Below are 23611 nucleotides of genomic sequence, written 5' to 3'. Positions count from 1 at the left end.
GAGCAGATGATGGACTGGTCGTCTGGTCACCGGCTCCTCCATCAGCAGTCATTTTATACCTAACAAGAGAGGGGACTATGTAATAAAAGAGGGCACTGTGAATAAAAAAAATAACAAGAATAAACTTAGAGACAGCATTGTACATAACAGGAGAGGAAGTTATATAATAAGGGATGGCACCATATATAACTAGAGAAGATGGTACGCAATAAGGGACAGCGTTATACATAATAAAAGAGGAAACTATGTAACTAAGGATGGTGTTATATATAATAAGTGAGTACACTATACACTAAGGAACTGTGCTCTATACATAAGTGAGCACACTTTATACTAAGGGGACTGTATTAGACATAATAATCGATAATAACCTCTTCCTCCACTTCCCTCTGTTCCTAAATCCATTATAAATCCCCCTTCCTCCCATCGCAATCCCCCTCACCCCTCTTTCTCCTCTCCCCTTCTCCATTATTGCCTTCTCCCCCACTCCCATAATGGCCCTCTTCACCACCACCATCATTGCTTTCTCGCCATCACCCCATTATTGCCTATTCCAACACCACCATCATTTCCTCCTCCCCACCATTGTCCTTTCCGCCGCCATCACCATTGTCTTCTCCCCCACCACCCCCATCATTACCCATTCCACCACCTCCATCATTTCCTCCTCCCCACCACCCCCATCATTGTCCTTTCCACTGCCATCATCGTCTTCTCCCCCATTATTAGCCATTCCATGACCTCCATCATTTCTTCCCCCCACCATCCCCATCATTGCCCTTTCCACCACCATCATTGTCTTTTCCCCCACCACCCCATCATTGCCCGTTACACCACCTCCATCATTTCCTCCTCCCCCCACCCACATTATTGCTCTTTCCACCACCCTCATCATTGCTTTCTCCCCCACCACTCCTAATATTGCCCTCTCCATCAACCCAATCATTGCATTCTGCCTCATCACCTCCAACATTGCCCTCTCCTCCACCTACACACACACACAGCACCATTCACCTCTCTGCTTACACGCACACATACTCACCTCACCTCACCTCTGTGCACGGTATCCTGAAGCCGCACCATCGCTGGCAGCTTCCTGTCTTGCACTGCTGATGATGTCATTCAGCCACTGCTGTGTGAGACAGGAAATACGAGCAGGAAGCAGGACGGATCCATTCCTCGCAGCTCTGCTCCGCTGCCATTTTCTCTTGCAGGCAGCGGAGCTGCAGGGATTTCTCCCTGCCCACCACACATGAGGGCAATCTGGCCAGGGGCCCCTCGGGGCAGGATAAACTGGCCAGATTGCCCTCATTATTTGCCGCACTGCAGGGGCTCCCCGGAGCCTCCGGCCCTGATGCAGCCGTACCGGTTGAACTGGTGGTATGTCCACCCATGTGAGGAAGGAATTCCACAAAGTAAATAGTAATAAACCAGGTGTAATGCATATATAACAGTAACAAAGTAACAATAGGACTTACCCATGTGTTCTCCACCTGCTGGAATGGCGTTAGCCCCATTGCACATTTCGAAACACATGATGTCCTGCCAGGTCTGCTAATCAGAAGATGCTTTGGGGAGTCTGGAAGGTAGAGGGAGGTTTGCAGTACTCTGGTCCAGCGGACATGGGCTAATGAGGCAGCAGTGGACCTGGGCCCCGCAAACCTTTTTGCTTAACTCTGTTGCTGACCACTAAGGATGAGAAAATCTCCCAAAATGTATATTTGGCAAATTCACTTGATATCGGTCAGAAAATTTGGTTCACATTGAATAAATTCAACACAAAATGAATCTGCCGAGAAGAAGTAAAAAAATAGGACATAACACACAGAATAACACCTAAGAAGTAGAAGAGCAGCAGCACGGGAGGTCCAGAAACAGAAGAAGATGGAGAGAGCAGACAGAGGGAAAAAGGCAAAGGAGCCAATGGGAGGACAAGCAGTAGCTGGAAAAGTATGAGGAGGATCAATGAGAGATGAGTAAAAGATATTTTTAATCATTTTAGAAGTCAGCAAAATGAAGGTTGGCGCGTTGCTATTTTGCTGTAATAAATGCTCATCAACTCTCAAAATGTTCGAATTCAGATAAATCTTTAATTTTTTTTGTATTGCAGCTTTTGACGTACATAATGTTATATGGTAATGTATAATGTACAGTGTGTTAGTATAGTAGTCATAGTGTGCAGCGGGAATATAAGGAAGATACAGTATAAAATAATGATATAATAATATAATACACAGGCTAGGTTTTGGACATAAGGAAGTGATCATAGGATAAGATAGACGCTGGTAAGCAGTATAAATGTAATATGTTTAATGTGTGCAAATGCAATGTATAATATTTGTAAAAGTATATCTGTCAGCTGCAGACGTAGGGACAGACATCGTTAACGTTTGGGACTAGCCCATAATGGGAAGGGAAAGCCCCAATAAAAAGGGGGTGCTTCCTTTTAGATAGTTAGATAGGGAAGTACAGTAACTATGGTCAAGTTCAAGTGCAGTGGGCTGCTAGGGTCAGCAAGAGTCTATCATTCGGGGTAGTGGGAGGCCTTACTGGAATCCCTTGCGGATATTCCTGCAGAATCTGGAGTTCAAGGCTCGATACAGGTACTATGAGGAGTGCCTTATCTTCTGGCATACAGGGGACGATGAACGCGGAGCTGCGTGAAGGGAAAGTAGCAGATGCACTATGGGAATCCCTGGGGCTGACAGAGCCAGTAAATGTAGGGATAGTCCAGGATGAACAGATAGTAATGCTGAAGATGTAGTGTATTAAGGAAATAAGGACTAAGAAGTGTTGTGCCCATTACTGTGTGTTACAATCTGATGAACTTTAACTGTTAAGTAGTGTTGAGCGATACCGTCCGATATTTGAAAGTATCGGATGGTATCGGCCGATATCCGAAAAATATCGGATATCGCCGATACCGATATCCGATACCAATGCAAGTCAATGGGACACAAATATCGGAAGGTATCCTGTAATGGATCCCAGGGTCTGAAGGAGAGGAAACTCTCCTTCAGGCCCTGGGATCCATATTAATGTGTAAAATAAAGAATAAAAATAAAAAATATTGATATACTTACCCTCTGACGCGCCCTGGTCGTCACCGCTGCAACCGCCTTGCTTTCGTTCCGAAGAATGAGCGCGTAAAGGGCCTTCGATGACGTCGCGGCTTGTGATTGGTCGCTGAGTGGTCATGTGACCGCTCACGCGACCAATCACAAGCCGCGACGTCATCGAAGGTCCTTAACGCGCTCATTCTAAGGAACGAAAGCAAGGCGGTTGCAGCGGTGACGACCAGGGCGCGTCAGAGGGTAAGTATATCAATATTTTTTATTTTTATTCTTTATTTTACACATTAATCTTAATCCCGATACCGATTCCCGATATCACAAAAATATCGGAACTCGGTATCGGAATTCCGATACCGCAAATATCGGCCGATACCCGATACTTGCGGTATCGGAATGCTCAACACTAATACCGATACTTTCAAATATCGGAAGGTATTGCTCAACACTACTCTTAAGTAAACTTTCGGTTGTTAAAACGAACTGAGTGTCCCCTGAGTTGTGTGCGGCGGATCCTGAAGACGGAGGCCTAGAGAAAGTGGAGGCCTGTGACCTACAAGTGAGTGTGATGGACCCCATACCTGACAGCACATTGAGATTCTAACACAATTTTCCTGTTAAATTTCGAGCGGCAGATCGACCACAACTCGGTCACTTTACAGATGAGTTGACTTTGCTATTGCGACTCAACTCCTTCTGGACAAAGCAGCAATTCCATACAATACCTGCGGACAGTGTGTGGCCACAATTTTTTTTTAAATAAACTGATCTCATATCTACAAAATTGACAAAGTTCATACAGAGTTAGCCGATTCATGCAGTAGAGTAGAAACATGGCGCGTGATAACTGCGGAGATGAAATCATCAAGGGATGAGTGACTGCTGCACTGATCATCAGCCTAATGCTTTACATAGTAACCCATTGTATCGCACCAGAGATGACTGGTGATGATTGACAGCTTGAAGGATCTGATGGAGGAGGTTAGAATAGAATCTGCACACTCTCTAAAGGTTTTACACCCCCACTAATGTATGTCAAGAATACTGACAACTCCGCTATATGTGGGAGGTGGGTACGCGGCAATTACAGTACTCACCTATGAATAACTGAACGCTGTGACCACTTATACCGGACACATGGGTATGGCTAAACCCTGACGATGACTTTGCGTGCATGATCAATGCTCTGCAGTATTAATGCAGTCATTTTGGGAATGCTAACATTATTTTTTTTTTCACTTCAATCCACTATAGTTGTGATGCTTTTGACTGCTGCTGTGACCTGCAAAGATCGACTGTGATCTATGGGGAAAGTTGGCATGAAGTGTTCAGCCTTCCTGCAGTGCCTCCGCAGGGGAAATAAAGTATTACAATATGATGACCGTTCATGCAATTTACGGACATGCCAGGTCCATCGGGGTTCATGGTTATAGGTAAAGGTAATGAACAGAAAAAAATTGTAAATTAACTCAAAATGAGCTAATTCTATGTTTTTAAATTAAAAAAAATATATAAGCAAAAACAGAATTGTAAATTCTTCCTATGATTTTTTTCAATACATTAACTAATTATCATGACAAGTTTACATTAACATATCCCAGAAATTAGAATAAATTATTGCTGAAGTCTAAGACAATTATGAGCCGTTTTTGGTGACGGGCTGCCCAAAATGAGCCAAATCTATAAATTTGGTATAGTATGACCAGCATTCTAGGGATTAAAGTTGTGATTATTTGGGTTTTTAAAAGTAATTTTTGCACCATTTTTCTATTACCGGCTCTTTGTTTCTGTGAATTTTGAACTTTGGTGTGGTGTACGGTCATGAATTAGCTGACAGGAGCTCAGGAAGAAAACAGATAAAAATTACACTATGACCAATGCTGAAATACTGAACACAGTTCGGAAGTTCGTGGAGTAGAGGAGGGAAGAGAAGAGAAGAGAGAGATTTTACAGCTCGAAAGTTCGGTTCCCCATTGATTTCTATGGGGTTTACGTTCAAGTTCGGGTATAGTTCTGGCACCAGAACCAAACTTGGACTAAAGTTTGGTCAAACACTACGAATCCAAACTTCCATGGGTCCTCTCTTCCCTGATTATGAACTTCCATCAGAACAAGCTCAATGCCAAATTCTTAGTTAACTCATTCTGTAGCCAGCAGTAGACCGTGCAAAACAGAGGATGTAAAAGGCAAAGGGTGCAACATTTTTAATGAAAGCCAATAGTAAAAATATTTTTTTAGCCTCAAATACATGAATTCAAGTAAAAATAAAAATGTATCCAAAGGTGGACAACCCCTGTGTATTAAAGCATCACTCCTCCATGGGACTGAGATGTGAGTATGGATTTCTCATGAATAAGTCACCCTACTGGGTGCCCTCATCTTGTCTCCCGCTGCTTCATCTGCTCTGATCGGAGTTCTTTACTTCTTACTTCCATGATGGTCACCACAGTAGGGTAGAAAAGGAGAAAGTCAGGGACAGCTGTGGCTTAGACTTACCTCTGCACTCCACATGCAATAGTGGTGGCCATGATAGAAACAAGTGAAAAGGGGTTGCCCATCAGAATGGAGGAGACAGCAGGAGGTAAACAGAGGAAGCCAAGTAGGATACTTATAGATGTGAAAAGTATAGTCACCTTTCAGTCCCAAGATGGAAAGTAATTTTCAGGGGAATCTGTCAGCAAATTTTTGACAGTAGCATGATGGGGGAATAGAGACCCTGATTCTAGCAATATATCACTTAGTTAACTCGGTGCAGCAGTTATGAAACAATCACAGTTTCCTCTGCTGAAGATCTAGCAGAGCTCTGAATGCTGAGCCGTGTATAACCACACCCACTCTACCGATTGGCTGTTTTCTGTGTAGTCTATTTATATTTACAGAAAGCTACCAATCAGTGCTGGGGGCGTAACAGGACCAAGAGGCACAAGACCAGTAGTCATGCTGTACTGACAATCTCCTGCTGAAAAAACAGCAAAACAAAGCCCAGTAAGTGACACATCATTGCAATCAGGGTGTCAGTCCCTACATCATTCTTCTCTCAGTTTACACAGCAAAACCTGCTGACAGATTTCTTTTAAGTAAACGTGCCCTTATGTCTTTAAAGGAGAGTCAGAGCTCTTTTTACTTTATGTATTTATTCAGTACTAGATGTTAGAGATTTTTTAGATAATAAAAAAGTGTCAAAAGGTGGATATTCACTTTAACATATCTTCTTTTTGCTGCCCTATAATTTTTGTAAAGTCCTATAATATACTATTATTATAGGGCAACTGTAAGTGACACAGAGAGAATTAAAATTCAGCCTACCGGAGCCTGGGAAATCGGATGTCTTTTCTGTGTCACTAAGTGCTGTGCTTCATGGGCAGATTAGTTTAGGAATTCTTGGCCTTTGTGTGTGGATTACTTTGTACATTAGGCAGTCGTAGCCGCACACAAATAAAACCGTATAATTATGGTAATGTTGATTTAAGACTATATAAAGTACTTCCAACCTGTTCATTTCACACCAAAAGAGCTCAGTTTTGTAGCTCCACACAGGCTCCCCGGAAAACAGATCTGTTTTTAGAGGATAATCGACTCAAGGGCGGGAAAATCTTATCAAATTAACAAGTGTTCTGACTACACACAGATAAATGACAGCTGGGATTCCGCAAATAAACAATATAATCTGGATTTATATAATCCGCAAAGGACTTTGGCAAGAAAACCCGTAAATGGACCCTGGTTATATTGTACTTGTGTAAAGCAACAATTATCCAAACACTTTCAAAAAAAGGATTGAGGTGAGTCTTTCTTTGGCTGGGTAGACCGCCGCCGCCCGGAGGAGGTTGCTTTCACTCTCTCGGTAGGGTTGGTTTGAAGTATTACTAACGTTTTGTATGATAGACAATGAGAGGGGAAAAAAAAACATCTGGGAAAGCTGAAAGAAAGAAGTCATCTATTTCATGATGGTTCAAACATTTGTACGAGTGTAAAGTAGAAAGGAAGTCTTACCGGGGCAGTCGGTGGAACAGCATGTGTGGTCTAATCCCAATCTGTTCTATTTTTTATTCTTTTTTTGTACGGGCTTGGCAGAACAATTATTTTGGTCTGTCGTCAAATATGCCGTGGCCGCGTCTATCTTATCGCAACGTGCCGAAACAGATGGAAAATCAATCAAATTACATGTTGCACTAATGATGCCAGAAAGCGATGAGGTCAACGTTGGCCTTGAAAGGTTTGGATCAAGTCCTTCAATGATTTTGGCTATTTTTTTGATCCATGACCGTTGACGAGGTCCAGAAAAATGTATGCTGAATATAGGGTTGTCTTCTCCTGCACCTTTGAACAAAGTTATTTGAGGGGCCTATTACTGTGTATCTCTAACTTTCTGATAGATAATGAATGGAGCGATGTTGCGCATGTGTTGTATTCAGTTATCTCTAACTTTCCCATAGACAATAAATGGAGAGGTGGTGCACAGATGTCCAGCAGTCCTATAGACAATGAATGGAGGGGTGGTGTGCATGCGCGGCCATTGCTCTTTTCGGATGAGGCACTTACGAGTCCCAGCTGTAGGACCCCCAGCAAGGTTTTATGTATCCTCTGAATAGGTGATTACTTTCTAACAAGGGAAGAACCCTTTCCATTACACCTGAGCACCTGGACATTGGTTTCCAATGTGAACATTTATTTTGGCCCCGTAATCTCCCCTGGCGGGGGCCGCTGTCACTGTGTACTCATCTCGTCTAAATCCACTGTCATATTACTGTTCTTAGATTCATAGCCCCCCTGCCGCCATCCATACGTCCCTCCACGATGACTGACAGCAGTGACCGCGGCTTTCTGATTATTTCCCATACTTGTAGGACCCGCGCCTCAGACGAGCTGTCAGCCGGCTTCATTACAGCGGCCTCCTTCCCTCTGGTTCGGCTGAGACATAAACCTGCAGTTATATCACATGCGTCTCTCCTCCATGTCCAATCCAGTGGAACATCCTTCGGGGAAATCTGTTCTTTCATTATATTTCCACTCTAAATGTGATTGACAAAAAGGCTTTCTCGGTGGCGGCGCACCGTTATTGTAACTCACCCGCCGTTCCCTCTTTCTAATTGTTTTCATTTCTCTGCTATTTATAATCTGTCTAATCCTTCTTCTTGTCAGTTCTAGGGCCTGGAATTACCCAAGCAGCGACACCATTCAGTTTTCATACACTTTCTAGAATAATCACAGTCACTTCTGCTGTCGCATTTGATACTCATATTTTTGCATTAATCAGAATACAGACAGACCTCACTCACATCCTTCCCATATAGACCTCGCTCGCATCCTTCCCATACAGACCTCGCTCGCATCCTTCCCATACAGACCTCGCTGGAATCCTTCCCATACAGACCTTGCTCGCATCTTTCCCATACAGAGCTCGCTCGCATCCTTCCCATACAGAACTCGCTCGCATACTTCCCATATAGACCTAGCTTGAATCCTTCCCATACAGACCTCGCTCACATTCTTCCCATACAGACCTCGCTCGCATACTTCCCATACAGACCTTGCTCGCATCCTTCCCATACAGAACTCATTCACATCCTTCCCATACAGACCTCGCTTGCATACTTCCCATAAAGACCTCGCTCACATCCTTCTCATACAGACCTCCCTCGCAAACTTCCCATACAGACCTTGCTCGCATCTTTCCCATACAGACCTCGCTCGCATCCTTCCCTTTCAGAACTCGCTTGCATCCTTTCCATATAGACCACGCTCGCCTCCTTCCCATACAGACCTCGCTCGCATGCTTCCAATAGAGACCTCGCTCGCATCCTTCCCATACAGATCTCGCTCACATCCTTCCCATACAGACCTTCCTCACAAACTTCCCATACAGACATCACTCGCATCCTTCCCATACAGACCTCCCTCACATCCTTCCAATATAGACCTCCTTCACATCCTTCCCATACAGACCTCGCTCGCATCCTTCCCATACAGACCTCGCTCGCATCCTTCCCATGCAGACCTTGCTCGCACCCTTCCCATACAGACCTCTCTTGCATCGTTCCCATACAGAACTTGCTCACATCCTTCCCATTCAGACCTCGCTCGCATCCTTCCCATACAGACCTCGCTCGTATCCTTCCCATACAGACATCGCTCGCATCTTTCCCATACAGAACTCACTCGCATCCTTTCCATACAGATCACGCTCGCATCCTTCCCATACAGACCTCGCTTGCATGCTTCCCATACAGACCTCGCTCGCATTCTTCCCATACAGACCTTGCTAGCATCCTTCCCATAAAGACCTCGCTCGCATCCTTCACATACAGACCTCGCTCGCATCCTTCCCATACAGACCTCGCTCGCATCCTTCCTATACAGACCTCGCTCGCATCCTTCCCATACAGACCTCGCTCGCATGCTTCCCAAACAGACCTCACTCGCATTCTTCCCATGCAGACCTCGCTCGCATCCTTCCCATACAGACCTCACTCACATCCTTCACATACAGACCTCGCTCGCATCCTTCCCATACAGACCTCGCTCACATCCTTCCCATGCAGACCTCGCTCGTATCCTTCCCATACAGACCTCGCTCACATCTTTCCCATACAGACCTCACTCGCATCCTTCCCATACAGACCTCATTCGCATTATTTCCATACAGATCTCGCTCGCATCCTTCCCATACAGACCTCTCATGCATCCTTCCCATACAGAACTTGCTCACATCCTTCCCATTCAGACCTTGCTTGCATCCTTCCTAAACAAACCTCGCTCGCATCCTTCCCATACAGATCTCGTTCGCATCCTTCCCATACAGACCTCGCTCGCATCCTTCCCATACAGACCTAACTCGCATCTTTCCCATACAGAACTTGCTCGCATCCTTCCCACACAGACCTCATTCGCATTATTCCCATACAGACCTTGCTCGCATCCTTCCCATACAGACCTCCATCACATCATTTCTATAGAGACCTCCTTCACATCCTTCCCATACAGACCTCGCTCGCATCCTTCCCATACAGACCTCACTCGCATCCTTCCCATACAGAACTCGCTTGCATCCTTCCCATACAGACCTCGCTCGCATCCTTCCCATACAGACCTCGCTCGCATCCTTCCCATACAGACCTCACTCGCATCCTTCCCATACAGAACACGTTCGCATCCTTCCCATACAGACTTTGCTTGCATGCTTCCAATACAGACCTCTCTCGCATCCTTCCCATACAGACCTTGCTCTCATCCTTCCCACACAGAACTCACTCGCATCATTCCCATACAGACCTTGCTCGCATCCTTCCCATACAGACCTCGCTCGCATCCTTCCCATACAGACCTCGCTCGCATCCTTCACATACAGACCTCGCTCGCATCCTTCCCATACAGACCTCGCTTGCATCCTTCCCATACAGACCTCGCTTGCATCCTTCCCATACAGACCTCGCTCGCATCCTTCCCATGCAGACTTCGCTCGTATCCTTCCCATACAGACCTCTCATGCATCCTTCCCATACAGAGCTTGCTCACATCCTTCCCATTCAGACCTCGCTCGCATCCTTCCCATACAAACCTCGCTCGCATCCTTCCCATACAGATCTCGTTCGCATCCTTCCCATACAGACCTCGCTCACATCCTTCCCATACAGACGTAACTCGCATCCTTACCATACAGAACTCGCTCGCATCCTTCCCACACAGACCTCTCTCGCATTATTCCCATACACACCTCGCTCGCATCCTTCCTATAAAGACCTCCTTCACATCCTTCCCATACAGACCTCGCTCGCATCCTTCCCATATAGACCTCGCTCGCATCCTTCCCATATAGACCTCGCTCGCATCCTTCCCATACAGAACTCGCTTGCATCCTTCCCATACAGAACACGTTCGCATCCTTCCCATACAGACTTCGCTCGCATGCTTCCAATACAGACCTCTCTCGCATCCTTCCCATACACACTTCGCTCGCATCCTTCCCACACAGACCTCACTCGCATCATTCCCATACAGACCTCACTCGCATCCTTCCCATAAAGACCTCGCTCGCATCCTTCCCATACAGAACTCGCTCGCATCCTTCTCATACAGAACTCGCTCGCATCCTTCCCATACATACCACATTCGCATCTTTCCCATACAGAACTTGCTTGCATCCTTCCCATACAGAACACGTTCGCATCCTTCCCATAGAGACTTCGCTCGCATGCTTCCAATACAGACCTCTCTCGGATCCTTCCCATACAGACTTCGCTTGCATCCTTCCCACACAGACCTCACTCGCATCATTCCCATACAGACCTCGCTCGCATCCTTCCCATAAAGACCTCGCTCGCATCCTTCCCATACAGACCTCACTCGCATCCTTCCCATACAGACCTCCCTCACATCCTTCCTATACAGACCTCCTTCACATCCTTTCCATACAGACCTCGCTCGCATCCTTCCCATACAGACCACACTCGCATGCTTCCCATAGAGACCTCGCTCGCATGCTTCCAATACAGACCTCTCTCACATTCTTCCCATACAGACCTCGCTCACATCCTTCCCATACTGACCTTGTTCACATCCTTCCCTTAAAAACCTCGCTCGCATCCTTCCCATACAGACCTCGCTCGCATCCTTCCCATACAGACCTCGCTCGCACCCTTCCCATACAGACCTCTCTTGCATCCTTCCCATACAGACCTCTCTTGCATCCTTCCCATACAGAACTTGCTCACATCCTTCCCATACAGACCTCACTCACATCCTTCCCACACAGACCTCGCTAGCACCCTTACCATACAGACCTCGCTCGCATCCTTCCTATACAGACCTCGCTCTCATCTTTCCTATACAGACCTCGCTCGCATCCTTCCCATACAGACCTCGCTCGCATCCTTCCCATACAGACCTCGCTCGCATCCTTCCCATACAGATCTCGCTCGCATCCTTTCCATACAGATCTCGCTCGCATCCTTCCCATACAGACCTAGCTCGCATCCTTCCCAATGTTTACCTCTCCGTAATTTCCATCCGATGAATGTTTCATAATATAAATGTATCCCCTAACATTGGAGCTGCAATACTACAGTAAGTGACAGAAAAATAATATTATTAGTGGTAATTGTGTTATTAACATTATTACTAATAACATTAATAACATTAATAGTTAAAGCATAAAGACAACAGAGATCTCATTCTCTAATGCTTATTTGTGCAAACGATCCCGTTATACAGTTGAAACCAGAATGCTACATCCACTATATAAAAAGACACATCTGCATGTTTTTCTCAATGTCTGACATGAAATCAGAATAAACCTTTTCATATTCTGATAAATTGTGAACTGCAAAGTAAAAATCCAGAATATTTCACTTTTATGCCTTGCACTGTGTATTAGTCTTTATTCCATTTGTGCTTTCTAATTGTCCTGCACTCGGAAGCAGAGACGTGCCTCGTACAGGTCAGGTTGGGGCACCGGCTATAAAAGACGCGGGCTAGAATTTTATTTACAGATATGTGCTTAACGGCAATGTTCATCCACCCCATCAATCATCGTGACTTGAAAGTTTTGGTTTAATGCCGTTATTTTCTACTCCGGCCAATACTAAAGGGACGGGAAATGATGCTTTTGAAAATACTGCAAGGGCCGTTGCCAAACCCCATCCATCATCCATACACAGCACTGTCCTGCCTCATCCCATGGCCAAATATACACTGAGAAATTCCCATCACCCTATACCTAATAGGCAGCTCATTGGCCAGGCGGAGAATCGCTGCTCGAGCGACTGTTCCCGAATGCTGGCCTAGCAGATCCCATCTGTGCCCTGTCCGTCAGACTCAGCCTATTAGGCAAAGTGCAGATGAACGCAGAGGATTCTGCTAAAGCAAGCGGAGCCATGCAATCTCTATAAAAGACTCGGTGCCAGTGTCGGAGATTATATTACATATGGCGCAGTGCAAGGTGCTTGCTCGCTTTTTTTTTCTAATCATAGTTGAGTAAATGACTTGACATCTTGGAGCTGTATCAAATATCTTGCCGTCTGTTACTGAAGTCTCAGCAGGCGTTAGGAGACTCTTCCCACTTTCCGGTAAAGAAAATTCTCAATATGAAAAATTAGCAGAGACCTGTTTTGAGAGTTGTCGCTACAAAGGTAATTTACCATGAAAAAGGGAGATTCATAGACAACTGTAAAAAAATATTATTAGTGCTTTATGTATAGAAAATCTCTATTCATCAGAAGGCAAAATGTGAGCATCAGATTCAAGTGCTTTGGTAATACAAGGAGAAAATGGGGCACTCACCATTGCCTATTAAAATAAGCATTATGTGTGGCTCCAAGAAGAGATTGTGGAGGCAGTGTGGCTTATGGCTGTTGTAAGAAAGCACTCACTAAAGGGGTTGGGGACACTCGCTTATCACGGGATTCAGTCACACAGGCATGGGTTTCCACTTAAACAGACTATCTGGCTTATCATATGCAGCATAAAACGGGTCATGCACAGTTCATTATATACATTTTATACAGCTTCAACTCACAGTTCACTTAACATGCCGGACTTCTCACTTCATCCAGTTACCATGGGTGACCGTACGCCGAACAGTTCATCAACATCCATGCAACACAACAAGCATCAACAGTCTGTTCCACTGGCAGATACTTCTCTGCCTTTATGATAGCCCCCCTTCCTGGGTGTTACTTTTCTGGAGCTCCTGCTCCACACGCTGACCTCCAGTCAGTCCTCTCTCCTCCAGGGAAACTGGCGAAATGGGATCACCAACTTGCCTGGCAGGCACACATCAGTTAGTCCAGATCCTCAGGTGGGCTGTAGCTACCCCAATGCAGTGCCATCACAGACTCGGCATACACTCCTTCCCATGTGCTCTTCAGGAAGTCCTACTCCCAGGACTTCCAACACAGTTTATGTTATTCAGGAAGTCCTACTCCCAGGACTTCCAACACTGGCCACTGCATGTGCTATTCAGGACGTCCGTCCGCACCTGGGACCATACAACACACAAGTCTTTCCTTTCACAGGACCTTCCAGCCAAGAACCATTCATGTCCATACACAGGAACCATGTGACTCACACCCTGGTCACAATATCAAGCTGTAACCACTCCCATAGATGGGTGGTGTGTGTGTGGCTAGTTCGACCCGCCCAGCTCTCAAACTAGCCCTGCCAGCCTCCCTTTAAAACAACACAACTACTTGTGGGACTACAGGTCCGAGAATAACCTTACTTCAGGCTGACAGCACAGAGTATCTTCCTCTTTAACACACATACCGGCCATTCACAATAATGCTGGACCTTGTCTCATCACTAGTGTTGAGCATTCTGATACCGCAAGTATCGGGTATCGGCCGATACTTGCGGTATCGGAATTCCGATACCGAGTTCCGATACTTTTGTGGTATCAGGAATCGGTATCGGATCCATAGTGATGTGTAAAATAAAGAATTAAAATAAAAAATATTGATATATTCACCTCTCCGGCGGCCCCTGGACATCACCGCTGGTAACCGGCAGGCTTCTTTGTTTAAAATGAGCGCGTTTAGGACCTGAGAATGACGTTGCGGCTTCTGATTGGTCGCGTGCCGCTCATGTGACCGCCACGCGACCAATCACAAGCCGCGACGTCATTCTCAGGCACTAAACTCCTCATTTTAGGAATTTAGGACCTGCGAATGACGTCGCGGCTTCTGATTGGTCGCGTGGCGGTCACATGAGCGGCACGCGACCAATCAGAAGCTGCGACGTCATTCTCAGGTCCTAAACGCGCTCATTTTAAACAAAGAAGCCTGCCGGTTACCCGCGGTGATGTCCAGGGGCCGCCGGAGAGGTGAATATATCAATATTTTTTATTTTAATTCTTTATTTTACACATTAATATGGATCCCAGGGCCTGAAGGAGAGTTTCCTCTCCTTCAGACCCTGGGAACCATCAGGATACCTTCCGATACTTGGTGTCCCATTGACTTGTATTGGTATCGGATATCGGTATCGGCGATATCCGATACTTTTCGGGTATCGGCCGATACTATCCGATACCGATACTTTCAAGTATCGGACGGTATCGCTCAACACTACTCATCACCATAGTTATGCCTGTGATTGCCATGCATTCCTTTGGCCTCATTACGCCTCCATGCATATTCTGGGGAGACCATGCAGCACCCCCTACCTGTAACAGGGGTCACTGCATCACACTGTTTTACATGTAAGTTACGCTTGGCTCAGATGAAGCGCGACTTACATGTGAAACGGCTATCAGCTCCATTGCCTCCACAATTTCTGTCTGGCACTACAGATAATGCTTATTTTAGCAGGCAATGGTAAGTGCTCTATTTTCTTCTAACATTAGTAGGTCAACTGTTTCCTGGTGTGCACCATTGAGATGGTGGGTCAGCTGCTGAACCTAGACTGGCTAAGAAGAAGTGTGACTTACATGCGAAATGGCTATCAGCCGTACTGCCTCCACAATCTATATTTGGGACCACAAATAATGCATAATTTAACAAGCAGTGGTGGTGAGGGCTCTATACTCTCCTTTCATTACTATTTGGACTATTTTCTGGTGAGCACCATTGTGACACTTGTCAGCTGCTGTACCTATACTGTTTTGGCATTGCCATTTCAATGCACATAATGTGACAGAAAGCAATACCGGATTTCTGTTTTTCTAAAATGAGTCAAAGTGGTTTGGTCCCACCAGAAGACATGACTCCAAGGATCCAAACTCTATCTACACAGAATATGTATACATCCACTTATAAATGCTTTGTATACATAGGACATGAGGTCTAATGCAGATACGTATAGTACGTGCTATCCTTTCTAACCACTCGGGAGCATTATGACATTACTGTAGCAAGTCTACGAATTGGTGTGGGGGGAAAAGGGTTCGGACACATTATTAGAGAATGGTCACTCTGCACACATAGCATAAATCTATATGGCACACTACATTAGTAGCATAGTTAGGATGCCACTTGCTACATCGGTAGGTTATTTGTCAATGATCCCATAAGAAATAGACACAAGCACCTATTGATTGGCTCCATAATTTTACCCAAATGCATTTTTTTGTTTTCGTTTGAGCTCTGAAGCAATCTCTGGAAAACCCTATTAGCAAATGATTGTCTCAAAAGTTACCTCCATGAGGTTTTCTTCTATTGGACCTTTAGAATATATTCTATAGGGCACCAAAATGGGTGAAGAGATGATCATGTCCCTAAGTCACCTCTATTCTGAGAATTGTAAGTGGAGACATAGGTGAGATTATGTCTACTAGAGGAATGATCTCCATCCAATAGCTCTCCAGACATTGGAATACAATAACCCCCAAAAATACACAAGGAAGTAGAAGTTGAGCAAATATGTTCAGAAATGATTTCCGAATCTGAATTTGCCATATTCGTGCCATATTAGTACACGATTTGTGCCAAGTTTATGTTTGACAATCGGTTCCAAACATATTCTACTCCAAATTACTCCGGATTACGATCGCCAGTAAATATTGTATTTGCAATATTCGTCGGCAATCGTAATCCGAACTAAATATCGAAAATTTCGCTCAACTCTAGTTGTCACACCATGCCGGGACTTGTAGTTTTTCAGTAGCCGTAGATTCCAGGTTGGAAACAGAAGAAAGTAAGGTAGAAAAAAAAGAAACCATCTGCAAACCTTGAAACTTGGATCTTGCATGGTTGACCTTTTTGCTCAGGACACCATTTATATAGTACTCAGACAGTGTGTTTTTCTCTAACTGCCTATAAATGGATATGACTTTTTATGAACAAGAATATAAAAATGCTTTCAGAGGCACAAACATAATATCTGTAAAAGTATTATAAGCCTGATGAGAGGTAGAGTTTATTCACAAGACGCTGTCAGACAATGATCCATTTGGGCTGCATCTCGTCATCTGAATTGTCTTGCTTTTATTCACGTGGTGATTAGAGGAACCTGAGATGTGATGACTGATGGGACAATTTTACAGTTCTCTTGATTCTCTCTCAGTGAAGTCTGGGGCGTTGTGCAGTTTAGTGGGTAAAACCAATTTAGAACGGTTGACGGTTGCCGCTCTGTAATATCATGTTTGAAATCAAATGGACTGCGGTAAGTTCAATTCCACAAAAAATAAATTTTCTCATTTGTGGTCATAAAAAATGGACAATTTAGGAAAATTGAACTCGGAGACTATGTCTTATTGGAAAGAGACAATTAGACCCAGTGTCAGAAGGCAATGCAAGGCTTTATAAGGTTCTTATCAATAAAATTTATCTACTAGACGTAAAAGCTTTCAGACATAGAATAGCTCATCGGAGAGACTTTTAGAAAGTATGTTTCTAACTTAGAGAAGGGTTCTAGACACACTGATTGAACAGCTGAAGTTCCTCAATGTGCTGAAGTACATGATAATTTAATGGATATTTTTCCAATCCCTGTACATTCTGGAATTGGAAACTGTAAATCTCCACCTGTGGGAGGGTCAGCTTTCATATACTACAAGCTGCAGTGTAACTATGTTAGCGATGACATCACAACTCTTTTTTTGCACAAAATTAGAAAAATATCAAGATTTTTAATCTATTTCTTGAAAAGCTGAAAAAGTTTTGCCTGAAGAAAGCAGGATTCAGAACATGCAGGATACAGAACCTGCAAGATACCAAACCTGCAGGATACAGAACCTGCAGGATACAGAATCTGCAGGGTACTGAACCTGCAGGATACTGAACCTGCAAGATACAGAACCTGCAAGATACAGAACCTGCAAGATACAGAATCTGCAGGATATCAAACCTGAAGGATACAGAAGCTGCAGGATACAGAAGCTGCAGGATACAGAAGCTGCAGGATACAGAACCTGCAGGATACAGAACCTGCAGGATACAGAACCTGAAGTATACACAACCTGCAAGATACCAAACCTGCAGGATACAGAACCTGCAGGATACAGAATCTGCAGGGTACTGAACCAGCAGGATACCGAACCTGCAAGATACAGAATCTGCAGGATATCAAACCTGAAGGATACAGAAGCTGCAGGATACAGAAGCTGCAGGATACAGAACCTGCAGGATACAGAACCTGCAGGATACAGAACCTGAAGTATACAGAACCTGAAGTATACAGAACCTGCAGGATACAGAACCTGCAGGATACCAAATCTGCTGGATACAGAACCTGTAGATCCTGTAATAGGCATTGGTGCCTTATGACTGGATAATACAGCATGAGTGACAAGGGAGTAAGAATAACTCAGGCCATAAAGGAAGAAGTAAAGAATGAGTCAGCTTTCATATACTACGTGATGCAGTGTAAGAATCTGCTCGTAATGACATTATGACTCTTTTTTTGTATAAAATTAGAAAAATATCAAGATTTCTAATCTCTTTTATGACAGGCTGCATAAAGTTTTGCCTGAAGAAAGCAGGATACAGAAACTACAGGATACAAAACCTGCAGGATACAGAACATACAGGACACAGAATCTGCAGGATATAGAACCTGCAGGATACACATCCTGCAGGTCCTGTAACAGGTATTTGTGCTTTATGACTGGATAATACAACATGAGTGATAAGGGAGTAGAAATAAGTTAGACCATAAAGAAAGAGATAAAATGATACCTGGGGTGAAGAAATCCGACTTGTGGTTCTTGTGTTACCAGTGTTTGAAATTTTCAGTTAATGAGATGCTCGTGCTCTGGAGCTGGACTGTAGGCAGAGTCTTATCTTCCTGCTTTAGACCAGAGAAACCAAGAAGAGACCTGCAAACAAGCCACCCCAAAGCACAAACAGTCTGTCTCTTTCTGTCTCTATGATGAGGAACATGTTTGTGCTTCGTGGCAGCCTGTGGACAAGTCTCTTATTGGTTTCTCTTGTCTAGAGCAGGAAGATAAGACTCTGCCTACAGTCCCGCCCCAGAGTGCAGGCATATCATTAACCGAAAGCTACACTGGTTACACTAGAACCACAAGACGGATTTCTTCCCCTCAGGTATAATTTTAATCAGTGTAACAGCGTCAACCTGACAATGCTTGTAGTTTACTTAGCAAAATCCAGCTGACAGGTTCGCTAAAAAGGGAGAATGAAGGAGAGTTTTGGAAAAGTAAGTTATAGTGCTACACAAAGTTGGACAGCCTTCTTGTTACATAATTTTTTAAAAAATAAGGTTTATTGTCTTTTCTTTTTAATGAATAAATAAATTAAACTTTGCCTACATAGAGCAGAATAGAGAACCTGGAGGTCCTGTAATGGGCACTTATTGTGCCTTGTAACTGGTTAATGCAACATGAAGGACAAGGGGAATGCCGCACGAAAAGGAGGAACTGAAAAATGTTTATTAGTTTACCAGGAGAAGAGAAATATCATATAATGGGCATGACACACGTAGCTCTTTGAGCTTTTGGAATTTGGCTGAAATTGTAATGGATCTGTTTTACCCTCATATGATTAATGAAGTGAAAATGTTGAAAGAAGAATAACAGTATTCATTTTTGGAAAAGCACTAATGAAATGTATTGTATGTTCTTCAACTAACTTTTCTTTGTAGAACTATTTTTCTCCTACCGGGATAAAGAAAACATTTTTGGTTTTAAATGTCAGCTTTCCGCATAGTTACAGGACGCACAGCATGCTTGACTGGCTTAGTGACTTGAAATCACATCAGCTATTTCAGGTTTATTATGCCAGTCTTTGATCTTCATACATTAAAGAGCAATTCTGTTCACAATGTATTGAAGCAATCTGTACCCATGAATAAGTATCATACAGCTTTATGGATAATAAAAAAATATTAAAGCCAGTGGCCACCTACTAACATCCCTCCCCTCTCTTCCTAGCTATGTGATCTCCTTTTTTCCTTTAGGATCTACAGAATGTTACCTTATAGTTTAAACCCCAATTCATGGCTATTAAAGAGGTTGTCGATAAATTGCAATTTTTCATTCTACAAAATTCCATCTATTAACATTTTGTTAACTTTTTTTTTTTGTGTAGAGATCTGATGCCACGGACAGTCGAAGGACAAATAACCATGGAGAAGACACCGAGTTACTTTGTCACAAATGAGGCTCCACAAAGGATCCATTCAATGGCCAAAGACACCAAGCTCATTGTGGTGGTGAGGAACCCAGTCACACGTGCCATATCTGATTACACACAAACTCTCTCCAAGAAACCAGAAATTCCAACTTTTGAGGTCCTTGCCTTCAAAAACAGGACCCTAGGCCTGATCGATGCCTCTTGGAGTGCACTGCGGATAGGCATCTACGCTCTTCATTTGGAGAGTTGGATGCAGTACTTTCCTCTATCTCAAATCCTTTTTGTTAGCGGAGAACACCTCATAACTAACCCGGCGGAAGAACTGGCCAAAGTTCAAGATTTTTTGGGTCTCCAACGGATTATCACAGATAAGCATTTTTATTTTAATAAGACTAAAGGTTTTCCGTGTTTGAAGAAGCCAGAAGACACAGGAGCTCCTAGGTGTCTAGGAAAGTCCAAGGGTCGAACTCATCCAAAAATTGATCCCGATGTTATCCAGCGTCTGAGAAAGTTTTACAAACCTTTTAATGTTATGTTCTATCAAATGACAGGTCAGGATTTTCAATGGGAGAAGGAAGAACTGGACAGTTAAAATGAACAATGGGGTGGAAGTGTACTCTAAAGGAAAACATACTTCTCTATGGACAGATTTATCGGGGTGCAGAGAATATATAACATTTTGCCAACAAATACAAGAAAAAAAATATAAATTGAAGTAAAGTTTAAATAATTATTTCTATAAAAATGTTGTGCAGCAAATTCTCCTGTATTACAGCCAGGGAGGTGTTAAGAGCTCATGTATGCGGCATGTTTATGTGCTCACAGACTTCGTGGTCCGACACTGAATTCCCATGCTTTTTAGAAGCTGTTGGATTCCATATTGTGCCAACATATGGTCTCCGTATGTGGTTCAACATTGCGAGGATATCCTTAACTAGAAGCAACACTCCTCAGAGATAACATTTCTGTAATATGGTGTCTCTTGGAACATACAGATGTGCCCTTCTTTTACCTTTTCTCGACTCAACATATCCTGGGGTATGGTGAAGAAGATGACCAACTTTTGGCTTGTTGCAGATGACCGTATGTTTTCTCATCCAAGAAAATCAGATTATTTATGCAAATCTCTCTCTGATCAAACTCTGTTCAGAGTGTGATCACAGTGTGCTCTGATTCTCTCGGATGAGAAGAAGATAAAAAGCACAATTTCTCCATCTTCTCCATTGTGTCTGTGCATGGAAATTGGACTGCATTCAGATGTCATCCTAGAGCAGTCCGATGGGTTCCACGCACTCATTGCCTTGCGTGGCCAAGTGGGATCTGAATAGCGGATACAATTCAGACATGCGGCAATGTTTTGTAGGATCCCGCTTGGACTGATAATATGGCTATCTGCATGAATAAAAAAAAAAGGTACTCTGCTGGGAGAAGTTTATTCTGTATATTTAGCCATTCAGTGGTTGCAAAAAGACCCTCCGCCTCCCAAGGGTTTTGCTAATGTATTGCAATTTTGTATTGCTTTTGCCTAGCAATATCTTTGTCCTACCGTTATCCAGACTTTTTTCTTATGCAATCGGCTCCAGCATGGTCTAAAGACGAAAACAAGAAAATATACACACGCATATTATCTATCTATCTATCTATCTATCTATCTATCTATCTATCATCTATCTATCTATCTATCTATTATCTATCTACCTATTATTTATCTATCTATCTATTATCTATCTATCTATCTATCTATTATCTATCTATTGTCTATCTATTGTCTATCTATTGTCTATCTATTTTCTATCTATCATCTATCTATTATCTATCTATCTATCTATTATCTATCTATCTATCTATCTATTATCTATCTATTATCTATCATCTAGCTATCTATCTATCTATCATCTATCTATTATCTATTATCTATCTATCTATCTATCTATCTCTCTATCTATCTATCATCTATCTATCTATCTATCATCTATCTATCTATCTATCTATCTATCTATCTATCTATCTATCTATCTATCTATCTATTATCTATCTATTGTCTATCTATTTTCTATCTATCTATCTATCTATCTATCTATTATCTATCTATCTATCTATCTATCTATCTATCTATCTATCTATCTATCTATCTATCTATCTACCTAAACATCTTTCTAATTGAAAAAAATGAAGCTGAACAAAACGGAAAAAAATGCAAAAAAAATTCCCCAAAACTCACTGTTCAAGTCTCCCGGACTAACAATCCTGTAATCCAGCAACTATATAAAGATAAGAAGAGGAAACACTAGATATAAATATATATAAATATATATATATACATATATATATATATATATTTCTGTATCTAGATGTATATGCTCACGCCACTTCCTCTTAGATTCTTTTTACCACTATATGGATCCCCAGCTTGTCTTTTTACTTTCTCTACCAGTGAAATGGAGGGCGACAGCCAATCAGTGACTACCAATGTGACCAGTGATTGGCTGCAGAGGTCACATGCCATTCCCTCAGGGAGAGAACGTAAGGAAACCAGTGGGAGACCTGGGCAGTGATATGTAGTCGTGGTGGAGATCAATAGATGTGCATTATTATTTTATCATGTGTAGACCACACTGGACCTGGTTGTCTAAAGTAAAAAGGCTGGAGAAGCCTACACACTAAATTTAAGAAAAGGTAAAGGTGGCCACACCTGCAGTCCATAGACTTCATGGTTATTGTAGTTTTACATCTTCTTCCATCTTGAAAGTTGCACAGAGCCTTAATATTGCCGTACGCATGAGGTCTTACCTGTAGTGGAATGATTCCTGCGAATATCACTTTTTGGTTGTAAAATGTAGCAGCAGATCACATCTCCCCTTTCATTTCGGGAACTTGCACTAGACTAATCATCAATAATATGTGATCGGCTGCTACCTAGTGCGGCACGTAGGCTGCAAAGCAGGATAACGCCACCGTATCTGCTGTATGTGTCGCCCTGAAAGCACCTAAATAACAGAAATATATCCTGGACGCTGGCAGAACAAGGACACTCGTAAAGAAATAGAGGAGATCATTGAAAATTGAACTATTTTTGTTACTTTTTTGGTTACGTAAGAAGTTATTGCCAAAAAAGTTCTATCCAGCAGAGACAACGAGGAAGCACAGATATTTATTGTATATTTTATTTTCATCACTATGTATCAAGATTTATTGAAAAAAAAAAAGATAAATTACCGTGCCGCTTGTGCAATATATTATTATTATTAAAAAAAAAAAACAGCAACAAAAAAAAATAAATTATATTAATTTATTAATGCAACACAATCCAAAGAAACAAAAGTTTGGGAGTTAGAAAGCAAAAAAAAAAAAAAGTTTTAAAGAATTAGATCATTCATGGCCATTCTCTCCTCAAATAGCGCCAGATCTGTCCGCAGGCTGCGAGTGGTATTGCAGTTCAGGAATATATGCTGCAATACCAGACACAACCTGAAGACAGGTGTGGCACTGTTTTATTTATTTTTTTTGTAATAG

The 23611-nt window shown here is 43.0% G+C and overlaps 1 protein-coding gene across 1 annotated transcript in view; it reads left to right on the top strand.

Moving 5' to 3' along the window:
* LOC138645228 (uncharacterized) overlaps nt 1-23334 on the top strand; it is a 246106-nt gene extending 222772 nt beyond the window's left edge. The window contains exon 2 of the mRNA XM_069734346.1: nt 20054-23334. Coding sequence (XP_069590447.1) covers nt 20054-20690 — 637 coding nt within the window. The 3' untranslated portion in view covers nt 20691-23334. The remainder of the gene's footprint in view (nt 1-20053) is intronic.
* The last annotated feature ends 277 nt before the right edge of the window (nt 23335-23611 follow it).

Source organism: Ranitomeya imitator, chromosome 7 (assembly GCF_032444005.1).
Source record: "Ranitomeya imitator isolate aRanImi1 chromosome 7, aRanImi1.pri, whole genome shotgun sequence".
NCBI lineage: Eukaryota > Metazoa > Chordata > Amphibia > Anura > Dendrobatidae > Ranitomeya > Ranitomeya imitator.
Note: the sequence above shows the minus strand (reverse complement) of the source record. Positions and strands in the feature narration are given on the sequence as shown.